This window comes from Dicentrarchus labrax, unplaced genomic scaffold (assembly GCF_905237075.1).
Source record: "Dicentrarchus labrax unplaced genomic scaffold, dlabrax2021, whole genome shotgun sequence".
In the NCBI taxonomy this organism is placed as follows: domain Eukaryota; kingdom Metazoa; phylum Chordata; class Actinopteri; family Moronidae; genus Dicentrarchus; species Dicentrarchus labrax.
Window position 1 is genome coordinate 32,343,311 of NW_026136721.1, and position 12,313 is coordinate 32,355,623.

The 12,313-nt window shown below is 38.1% G+C and overlaps 1 protein-coding gene across 1 annotated transcript in view; it reads left to right on the top strand.

The window, feature by feature from the left end:
* LOC127354554 (uncharacterized) overlaps positions 1-12,313 on the top strand; it is a 50,830-nt gene that overhangs the window by 1,421 nt on the left and 37,096 nt on the right. Inside the window, exons 3-6 of the mRNA XM_051384522.1 lie at positions 7,495-7,728; positions 7,903-8,007; positions 8,237-8,440; positions 9,082-9,423. Coding sequence (XP_051240482.1) covers positions 7,495-7,728; positions 7,903-8,007; positions 8,237-8,440; positions 9,082-9,423 — 885 coding nt within the window. The remainder of the gene's footprint in view (positions 1-7,494; positions 7,729-7,902; positions 8,008-8,236; positions 8,441-9,081; positions 9,424-12,313) is intronic.

Here is a 12,313-nt window from a genome sequence, read left to right on the forward strand (position 1 = left end):
ACAACTCTAATGTCTTTTTCACAGAAGCAATGAGTAAGAATGATCACTTATTGTTCAGTGTCATATCTTTGCCCTATCTTCTTTTGTACTAACCAGGGTTTGAGAAATTATATTCAACAATTAATGTAATTAATTATTACACCCACATGTTACAATAACTGATGATATTATATTTATTAACTCCAAACAGAAGTACATGTTCAAAAGACTGCAGAGAACCATGTCACACTGACCTGTCACACCAGCTGTCCTCTGACTGACTCCCAGACTGCCTATAGGTGGTACCATGATGGATACATAAACATAAAGACTGAGAGTCAACAGTCAGATTCCCCTTCCTCTGTTGAAAACATCTCCTGTGCTGTAAAAGGCCTCGAGGATCTGCTCTCTGCTGAAGTCTGTGAGTATGAACATCTTAAGGAAGGCTACTGTGTGCTATCTCTCTTTTACCTTATAGGACTTTTGGGTTCATGACTCTAAATACATAAAAGGCAATAAGAATGATTCTAGGTATAAATAATGAATGCAGTGGTAAAACACAGTTAATATTTCATGACTCTTTTAATACAGAAAGTTTTTGTATCATCCTTTTAATAAATGTTTTCATTCAACATAAAATAAAAGTAAATATTTCATCACTCTTTCTCTGTGGGCTTAAGAAATAGAAAAATAGTTTGTGTCTTGTATTCCTGACTATCACATCACTAATGAAACTGTGTTGATGACTTGTGGCCACTAGATGTCCCTGTAGGATCAGAGTCATTCAGAAAAAACATGAGCACTGTCTTGCCAAAAAACTGTTGATGGAAGTATAAATTGGACAAATCTGGTTGAGTAAACAATTCCACAACTGTTGTATTGTAGAGTATGACTCTAAACACATGAAAGCCAAGATAAAATATCTGACTGATTGTGGGTATAAAGTAACACAAACACTGTACAGTTTATGTAGAAAAAGTAGATATTTCATAACTCTTTCTCTGTGTGCATTAGAAATAGAAAATGTGTGTGTTTCCTGTTTTCCTGACTATCAAATCACTAATGAAACTGTGTTGTTGACTTGTGGCCACTAGATGTCCCCTTATGACTTACTGTGTATGCTGACAGTGAAGAAATGAGGAAATCCACAAAATAGAAACAAAATAGACTTACTTTATCTCTCTAAAGACAAAAACTGAAAAACACACAATCATTTTCCATTTTTGATGGTCCCTAATATCAGGAAAAGAAAAAAAGTGTTTTTTTTTCATTCTGTAAATTGGCTGAAGTGATTGAATTAAAAAACACTGAGACCGAAAGGCACTAGCTGATAATTCAGTGAGTATTTATATTCAAACATCAACATGTACCCTAAGAAAAATACTGTTTGTCTTTTATCTATATTTCAGGTACCAAAGATCAGAACTGCTGGACTGTGAATTACATCAGCAGGAGAATTTGTGCTCTACAAGGCTCTTCAGTGAACATTTCAAGTGAATATTCTTATCCCAACAACCAGCTGCCACATTCTAAATCTTGGTTTAAAATAACAAGAAGTGGGAAGAAAGAAGTTAAAGAGCTGATTAAACCTGCAGGTCATGTGGAGTATTATGACTACATGAAGAACCAACACATCCTGAGAATCAATAACTTGGAGAAGAATGACTCAGCAGAATACACATTCAGACTCCAACGACAAAATGGAGAATGGAAACAGTCTGATTCTCCTGGAGTGACTTTGGTAGTCACAGGTAATTCTGTAGAATGAATACAATGCACATGGTACCAGTGTCATTGTAAACAGTGGTTTTGTGTGTTTTTTTTCTTGTTGATATTTCATGGAGATCTTAAAACTTAGTTTTTCTAAGGGCAGTCTGAAAATGCTTCTTCCTACAGGTTTAAAAATTAGCACAGTCAATAGTTGTTGTTTTTTTTGTTCCTTTTGATTAAAAGATGTCCTCTCACAGTAGCAAAGGTGGAACACAACTAGCAAGATTTGTTCGATCACTTCAAAAAGTTTTGGGTTTTTTGGTGCACAACAATGGATTGAATATAGAAATTGTTGTTTTATTAGAATGAGCCGTTTTTATGCACAGACGCCACGGGTTGCCTTCCATGGAGTCCACCATGTTGAACTGCCATGTTTCTATTGTAGTCCAGAAGAGACAAACCAAACACTGGCTCTAGAAAGCAGTGTTCACATTTTGTTGTTGTTTTCGCTGCCACTGTAGTTTCTTCTTTGCGTCTAGAAAGGGAGGGTGAAGTGACAGAGTTGTACTGCGCTACCACACCGCTAGAGGCCTTTAAATCTGTTTTGTTTCAGTTTTCAGGACTGACCAATCTCACCATCTTTCAGGTCTGGAAGTGAAGTTTACTCCTTCTGCAGTGGTGACAGAGGGTCAGAGAGTCACACTGACCTGCAGTACCAGCTGTCCTCTGACTGACAACACAAACTACATCTGGTACCTGAACAGTCGACCTCTGACCCTGCCAGAGAACCAGAACAAACACCTGGTTCTAGACCCAGTCAGCAGTCAGCATGCAGGAAACTACTCCTGTGCTGTCAAAACCCACAACAACATCAGCTCTCGTGAAAAGACTCTCACTGTCCACAGTAAAACAGGAAAATGGACACCAGCAGCAGCTGCAGGAGTCGGAGCTGTTCTCCTGGTTATAATACCTCTCATTGTCTTCTGCTGGATTAGGTGAGCAACACTGTGCTCTGTTTAAGATCAATGACATTCAATTAATTTGAACTTGCTTGCTCATTTAAATATTCTTTCACTTCACAAACCAGAAGAAAGAGGACTTCAGATCAATCTCCTACAACTGGAGCAACAGACAACATGGAGCAGGTAAAGATCAAACATGTCAACAAAGTTCTTGCACAATATTTAATTCTTAATAACTCTACACATTGCTCTCACTTTTACTTAACGTCTTTACAATTCGTTCCTGTTTATACAGAGAGCACAGTGCAGTAAGTAAAAATGCTTCCTCTCAAACGTTGTGTCATTAGATAAGGTTTCAGTTTGCCAATGTTGGATGTAAAATTAGACAACTACATTAGTTACCCAATACATTAATAGGTCATTCAGCTATTTGTTGGATATGCATCAGTCCTGTCATTAACTACTGATATGATGAGAGTTAATTTGATTTAATAACTGTAAAAACTGTAATAAAATTAGATGGTCTATACATAATTATTTTCAGTTTTATCAAGATTTCATCTGTCGAGTTTTCAGTATAGAGTGTTTGACAATGGAAAAAAAACCCCCCCAAAACTAAAATTTGTCTTTTCCCCTCATCAGCTAAACCCTGGTCCTTTGCATGTAAACATCTCAGCTCCACCAGCAGAGCAGGAGGAACTTCACTATAGCAGCGTTCATTTCTCCAGAACCCAGACAGATCCTCTTTACTCCACCGTCCAACCACCTCAGCCCAAAGAACAGGAGGATGTTGCTTATGCTGTTGTCAGCTTTAGATCCAACAAGACAACTGATTCAGGATCTACTTAGTGGACTTACTCATCTTTAATCAGTGCCTCTACCACAGTGGATCGTTGTGGGAACATTTCTACCTGATAAGCCAGACTCTTCATATTCCAAGGCTTCTGCGCCACCATTTGACCTCCAGGAGTCCCCCAAATGTTCCTCACTGGTCCTGTCAAGGCAAAATCAAACAGTTCTTAATCCACATTAGTGGCAGGTTAAGTAGCTTGTCCTACTGTACAGATAACTTATGTCTGAAGTAAATTGATCAATGGCTCTTCCAGACCCCAATGTAAAGCAAGACATGTGGGATGGTTTCATCAGGTGTCAGCTCATTGGAGCATTTAATGCTTTATTAGGGACTTATTCATGTTTTATTATATTATTTTACTTGTATCTGTAACTGTTTAAAAGCTTTTATAAAACTGATATTGCTCTCAACATGTTCTAACCTGCAGTGTATTAAAATATCATAGACATTATACTTAGAGTAAAGTTTCCTTCAATACAAACACCATAATGCTTCACATCTCTCTGCTCTCACTCTGCAACTTTGTGATGGGAATATAAAGTGCTGTACACTGCTACAAGCTGCATGGGGATGCCTCAGTCAGCAGCATAGTACTCTAAATAAGTCTCAATGACCATCATGTGCTGTGAGGATAGCGCCCTCTGGAGGACTGACTCTCAACTGTTAAATAGCAGAATGAAGACTCAGTTGCTTTTGCTGAATGTTTTATATGACTTGATGCGTACATGTTATTTTTTCTGTCTGTTGTAGTTCAGAACAGAAAAAGAACATTGTGTACTGCAGTTCCCAGAAGCATGGCAACAAACTTCAGCTCCGTAGGAAACATATTCCTACAGAACCAGACGTTTTGTCAAAAATATGATGTAATTTACTGCTGCTGCATGTTGCACGAAGACGTAACGTCACTATATCAATTAACTACTGCACTATAAACTACTTCACTACAGGTCTTGTTTTACTAAAAAAAAAAGGTTCTAGACCCAGTCAGCATGCAGGAAACTACTAAACCCAATACCATCAGCTCTCGTGAAAAGACTCTCACTGTCCACAGTAAAACAGGAAAATGGACACCAGCAGCAGCTGCAGGAGTCGGAGCTGTTCTCCTGGTTATAATACCTCTCACTGTCTTCTGCTGGATTAGGTGAGCAGCACTGTGCTCTGTTTTAGAGCAATGACTTTCACACATTCATTGACACACTGACCTGACATCACCTATTCATTTTTATATTCACTCATTTCACAAACTAGGCAAAAGAGGACATCCAGCCAGCCTCCAAGAACTGAAACATCACATCACAACATGGAGCAGGTAAAGAAAAGAACTGGAACAATTCTTCTACATTACAAAAATATAATCCTCTTCTCTCCTTCTTCTCTTCAACAGGAATGACCATTTACTTCCAGTCAGGACAGCAGCTTAAACTTATCCCTCTCAGCTTCTTTTCTGTCTCACTTGAATCACAACCTTCTGATCCTGTAGCCTTCTCTTCAGTTTTGCTCATCTCCTGCACCTGGTCATGTTCCTGCTAAACTGTTCCATACTTTCTCTCAGGTTTTTGTTTGTTAAGTATACACAATTAATTATCATAAGTATCTGTTAAGCAAAATAAAGAATTATTGTATTATACATTGACACACTAGGAATCTTGGACAATTATTCTTTTACTGCAGTCCAGATTCAGTAGCTACTGTACATCAATGTCTGTACAATATATTAGGCCAATATCAGCTTTTTGTAATTCCTGGATTCGAGTCATGATGTTCACCATCATGTCGAAACAATCGGAAAACCTTCAATAAAATAATTTTTTTGTTGCACAGATTGAATGAACCCATCATAAATATTACTATATGCTACTATACTACTGCTACTAAACACTACTCTGATAGGAAAATCAGCCAAACCTTTCAATGCAATATGATGTAAAGTCATTTTATTTGTCTTGTCTCCTCAGATAAACCCTGATCTCATGTATGAAAACATCTCAGCTCAACCAACAGAGCAGGATGACCATCACTATAGCAGACTTCACTTCTCTAAGGACCACACAGAGGATCTCTACTCCACCATCCAGACAGGGCCTTCTAACTGAACAAATTCATGTTTTTTTTTTGCAAGGGGCCCTCCTGTGTTAGTGGCTTAAATGACTTCAGTATCATAGCAGGGACAGACAAGTGTAAAGCAAAGTGTGAACATAACGGCAAGCACATACGTCTCTGTTGAGCGCAATGGGAAACTGTTCTGCCTGATATGCAGAGTTCACAGTCGCACTTAAAAGCTTCTTATCTCCAGCTTTCTCTAGAGGTGTGATGCAAGTGGACAAGCTGCTGAAGAGCTAAAAGCGAGTAGAGAGCAGCATGCAACTCTGTGTGAACACTGACAAAAATGTTTTGAGAACAGTTTCCATAGTTTTAATAGCAAAAAGGTCACAAATCAGACTCTTTGATGACTTTCATTGTTGAATTAGACAGTTTGAAAGCTCCATTAGTGGCAGGTGAATCATTGTTTCAAATAGAGATAAATAAAGTATTTAAAATATGAAGCATTTAAATGTATTTACTAAGATTGTGTTAGTGAAAAGGTATTGCATTGAGCTGTCTTTACTAATCTGTCCGTTGTAACAGATCACAAGGATTTTTTGGGGGGTTTGATCCTGTACATCTGAGGTGTTTGTGCTTGTCTGCATGTGATGAACTAAAAGATTAAAGACATTTTGTCTGCAGTTTCCTTTTCAATTAAGTTTTTTTTTTTCCACCACAAATCAACCACACACAGTTTTACATTTCTTTGTTCTCAGTCTGACAACTTAAATAACTTTTGAATAAAAATATAATGAAATTCACTCCTGCTGCGTATTGCAGAGAGAATGTCACTAATTACAAAACTGCAAAAAATAAAACAATAATAATGATTTTGATAAAATAGTCCGCAAATGAAAAAAACAACACCATGGCAAATTTTTCACTGTCAAAGCGTGACGTATAATAACTACTGCACCACATAGATTCTTCACTACAGGTCTTGTTTTACTAAGAATAATAATGAGGAAGGAAGTGAATTTTAGGTGTCAGAGCTGTATGCAGTTTGTCTGTCAGCCACCCTCACACTGACCAACAGTCCACTCTGTCTCTGTAAGAAGACTGCTGTTGATTTAGACCTTTCATATAAATTATTCATGTTTTATGAGTTTTCATTAACACAGCAGTTGTAATAAGGTCATTAATTTATAAAATCAACTTTCTGATTGGAAGCTGAAGACTACGACAGCCATGTTGTTGGCAGAAGCTGGATGTGTGTTTATGGGTTTTATCCTGTACATCTCAGGTATGAATGACTGTTTATTCTTTCTTATATAATACTAATTGATTGTGACCTGAAAAAAAAAGAAATCTTTCAGGAGTGTACAGTGTTGTAGGTGATAATTTCTAAATAAATTAAAGGAAATTACAGACTGAAGATTTTCAAATATTCTGCTGTTATGAGTTCTTTCGATGCATTACAGCATGAGACAGTATTATCAGTTAGTGATTAGTATAGAGAAGAATGTTATAAGAAGTATAAATCTGTCCAGATGTTTGCTAATAAAATATTTCTCTTAAAGGGGTTCAGGGACAAACAAACAGTATATGTGCCTTAAAAGGTTCATCAGTGGATCTGCTCTGCTCAGCTGAACATCCCACTTCAAGCATGAAATGGTACACTGCACACTGGAGTGGATCTACACTTGTTCAGAATGAACTCTCTGTAGATGGAAACCGTGTAATGTACAAGCCTGAAGAAAATCATCCAACTCTAACAATCAATGATCTGAGAGAGAGTGATGCAAACTTTTACTGCTGCAGAGAGAATACTGACCAACCACAACTCTGCTGAGACAATAGAAATCAGCTCTATGTTTCAGGTAAACTGACAGTAAGTTGTCAATAATCAATATTTTAAGAATTTAACAACATATATATGAAATCTCATTTCATTTTCCATCTTCCCAGACCTGCAGGTAAAGGTGATTCCTGCCACAGAGGGACAGACAGTAACACTGATGTGTAGCACCAGCTGTCCTCTGACTGAAACCCCTGCAGCCTACATCTGGTACAAGAACGGAGAGTTTCTCTATCAGGACTGGTCTTCCTGGTACCAACAGCTGGTCAGCAGTGAGGAAGCAGTCAGATACTCCTGTGCTATCAAAGGCTACGAGGATCTCAGAGCCCCTGAAGTCTCAGTGGGTGAGTGACAACGTTTAGCTTCTTATCATGTGACAAAAGCTCTTTATACATATTTTTACTCATATAGGAATAATGTTATTATCAGGCACTGGAAGCTTAAATTATAAAGCTCATGAAGTACTCTGACTGTGTACATCACTCTAAATAATGTTTCACATTTCTGTTTTTGTCCAGATTCTGTCACATCAACTTGCTTTACTGTGACCTATGCTAAAGGGAGAATGTGTTCTTATAAGCAGACATCAGAGGATGAGCCCTGCTCCATCACATATCCCAGAGGTTAAGTCTCCACAAACAAACACACAAACACACCTCCTAAACACTTCACACTGTTATATATATTTGCTTTCTTTGTTTTTCTCATTTTTAGCACAAGCACAATAACTGACCGTACACATTCTCTCCTAATGGATTATCAATGCTTTGAGTTAATATTTAATCATTTCTGTAATCAATTTGAACATGTATTTAATAATGGATGAAATATATATTTGGCATCTCCCAACAGAAGTACATGTTAACAGGAGTCCTGCAGCCAATCAGGACCATATCAGTCTGACCTGTAACACCAGCTGTCCTCTGACTGCCACTGTGTGGTATAAGAACGGACACAGAGAGCACGAGAGACCACCTTATGTAGTTCCCAACACTTCTATTGACACAATCTTCTGTGCTGTAAAAGGTTTCGAGGATCTGCACTCTGATGAAGTCTGTGAGTATGAACCAACTCAATGTCTGTTAGAACATTTGTGTTATGATCTCAGTTGTGATTTTGAAAAGATAATGAGAAACATGATGACTTTAATAATGTTTAAACGTAACAGGATGTTATAAACAGAAATGCATTAGAGTATAATGCAGTTGCTATAAATGACTGAATTTGATTTTCATTTTGAGGCAGCAGTTGTAGTGTTTTAATTCTAACATCTTGTTAAATGTATTTCAGTCTCTGTTACTGGGGTTCTGCTGCTGAATACTGTGCCTTATAAAGTATGCATATACTATTGTTGGTATTTGTGTAGACACCTTGTTTTATGAAATACAATACAACATAATTACACAGTAATGATATTTGATCATTTCATTTTAAATACTTTTCATTTTGGATTGTAAACAAGTAATCATCTGTTAGATTACAAAAATAAATACGTTTGATATAGATCCAACACTGTTGTTACTTGTAATAGGCCCTTGTGAAATATTTGCAAATTTATAAGACGTTTATTTCATTTTTCATTTTATTTCCACGAAGGTGACATTGCTTACCACAGAATAATTTTGTTTAAATGTTATTTTAATTAAGTTTAAGTTACTTATAAGTGAAACTGCCTCTTGCTTTTATCTATATTTCAGGTGTTGATGATAGAAACTGTTGGACTGTGAATTACGTCAGCAGGAGAATCTGTGCTCTACAAGGCTCTTCAGTGGACATTACAAGTGAATATTCTTATCCCAACTACCAGCTGCCACAGTCTAAATCTTGGTTTAAAATAACAAGAAGTGGGAAGGAAGAAGTTAAAGAGCTGATTGAGGCTGCAGGTCATGTGGAGTATTATGACTACATGAAGAACCAACACATCCTGAGAATCAATAACCTGAAGAAGAATGACTCAGCAGAATACACATTCAGACTCCAACAACAAAATGGAGAATGGAAACAGTCGGATTCTCCTGGAGTGACTTTGGTAGTCACAGGTAAGTCGTCTTTAGATTAAACAAATTAATTTTGTACAGTGATTATTGACTTCCACACCATATACTACCAAGCTGCTGAAGACTCGTTCTAAATTAGAAGAGTTGCATTCAGTCTACCGATTTTTCTAATGTCTTCTTAAGGTTGGGATGGGTTGTAGCATGAAGGTGACCTATCTCTAAACTTAAATAATACCATAGTTTTGTTGCCTAAGCTTAACCAGACCTAAACATAGGGATGGCAGATCAGGAAACACTTATATGAATGTTTTTGGTAATATGTTTTAGAAGACGAACAATGTATTTTGTTGATAACTGTAAAGCACTTTTAGATAATAAGTCAATTCAAATAAAAATAAGTAACCACGTACCCCCGTCGCATGCAGGAAGACTTATCAGCTTGAACCGTAAACAGGAGAGCTTATACCCTTTGGGGAGCTCTGTTTTAGAGCAATGACTTTCACACATTCATTGAAACACTGACCTGACATCACCTATTCATTTTTATATTCACTCATTTCACAAACTAGACGAAAGAGGACATCCAGCCAGCCTCCAAGAACTGAAACATCACATCACAACATGGAGCAGGTAAAGAAAAGAACTGGAACAATTCTTCTACATTAGAAAAATATAATCCTCTTCTCTCCTTCTTCTCTTCAACAGGAATGACCATTTACTTCCAGTCAGGACAGCAGCTTAAACTTATCCCTCTCAGCTTCTTTTCTGTCTCACTTGAATCACAACCTTCTGATCCTGTAGCCTTCTCTTCAGTTTTGCTCATCTCCTGCACCTGGTCATGTTCCTGCTAAACTGTTCCATACTTTCTCTCAGGTTTTTGTTTGTTAAGTATACACAATTAATTATCATAAGTATCTGTTAAGCAAAATAAAGAATTATTGTATTATACATTGACACACTAGGAATCTTGGACAATTATTCTTTTACTGCAGTCCAGATTCAGTAGCTACTGTACATCAATGTCTGTACAATATATTAGGCCAATATCAGCTTTTTGTAATTCCTGGATTCGAGTCATGATGTTCACCATCGTTTCAAAACAATCGGAAAACCTTCAATAAAATAATTTTTTTGTTGCACAGATTGAATGAACCCATCATAAATATTACTATATGCTACTATACTACTGCTACTAAACACTACTCTGATAGGAAAATCAGCCAAACCTTTCTATGCAATATGATGTAAAGTCATTTTATTTGTCTTGTCTCCTCAGATAAACCCTGATCTCATGTATGAAAACATCTCAGCTCAACCAACAGAGCAGGATGACCATCACTATAGCAGACTTCACTTCTCTAAGGACCACACAGAAGATCTCTACTCCACCATCCAGACAGGGCCTTCTAACTGAACAAATTCATGGGTTTTTTTTTGCAAGGGGCCCTTCTGTGTTAGATTTAGTGGCTGGAATGACTTCAGTATCATAGCAGGGACAGACAAGTGTAAAGCAAAGTGTGAACATAACGCCAAGCACATACGTCTCTGTTGAGCGCAATGGGAAACTGTTCTGCCAGATATGCAGAGTTCACAGTCATACTTAAAGGCTTCTTATCTCCAGCTTTCTCTAGAGGTGTGATGCAAGTGGACAAGCTGCTGAAGAGCTAAAAGCGAGTAGAGAGCAGCGTGCAACTCTGTGTGAACACTGACAAGAATGTTTTCAATTCAATTCAATTCAATTCAATTTTATTTGTATAGCGCCAATTCATAACAGAAGTTATCTCAGGACACTTTTCAAATAGAGCAGGTCTAGACCGAACTCTTTAACATTAATTACAGAGACCCAACAGTACCACCATGAGCAAGCACTTGGCGACAAGGGCAAGGAAAAACTGCCTGTTAAAAGGCAGAAACCTAGGACAGATCCTCCGGCTCTAGGTGGGTGGTCGTCTGTCTCGACCAGTTGGGGTGAGAGAGAGAGAGAGAGAGAGAGAGAGAGAGAGAGAGAGAGAGAGAGAGACGACAGACAGGTGCACAGCAACAACAGTATTGGCAATGGCAGTCAAGCAGGACCATGGCAGGAGGCTCCACCAGGATCCATGAGAACCTGCGAGACGAGAAAGCACAAGAACTCCGGGGAAGAAGTGGAGTTAGTAACATGCATTAAAGGGACATGAATGAGTGCAGAAAGAGAGAGGAAGAGAGTAGCTCAGTGCACCATGGGAAATCCCCCGATAGTCTAGGCCTATAGCAGCATAACTAAGGGATGGTTCAGGACTCACCTGATCCAGCCCTAACTATAAGCTTTATCAAAGAGGAATGTCTTAAGCCTACTCTTGAATGTGGTGAGGGTGTCTGCCTCCCGAACCACAACTGGAAGCTGGTTCCACAGGAGAGGAGCTTGGTAACTGAAGGCTCTGGCTCCTGTTCTACTTTTAGAGACTATAGGAACCACAAGTAGCCCAGCATTCAGAGAACGTAGTGTTCTAGTGGGGTAATAGGGTACTATGAGCTCTTTAAGATATGAAGGGGCCTGACCATGAAGAGCTTTATAGGTGAGGAGGAGTATTTTAAATTCAATTCTACATTTTATAGGGAGCCAATGCAGAGTAGCTAGTACAGGAGAGATGTGATCTCTTTTTCTAGTTCCTGTCAGTACTCGTGCTGCAGCGTTCTGAATTAATTGGAGCGTTTTAATGGACTTATTGGGGCAACCTGATAATAAAGAGTTGCAGTAATCCAGCCTTGAAGTAACAAATGCATGGATTAGTTTTTCTGCATCTGTCTGTGATAGGATGTGTCTAATTTTTCTAATATTACGTAAATGAAAGAAGGCAGTCCTAGAGGTCTGCTTTATGTGGGAGTTAAATGACAAATCCTGATCAAAGATAACTCCAAGATTCCTGACAGTGGTGCTAGAGGCCAAGTTAAT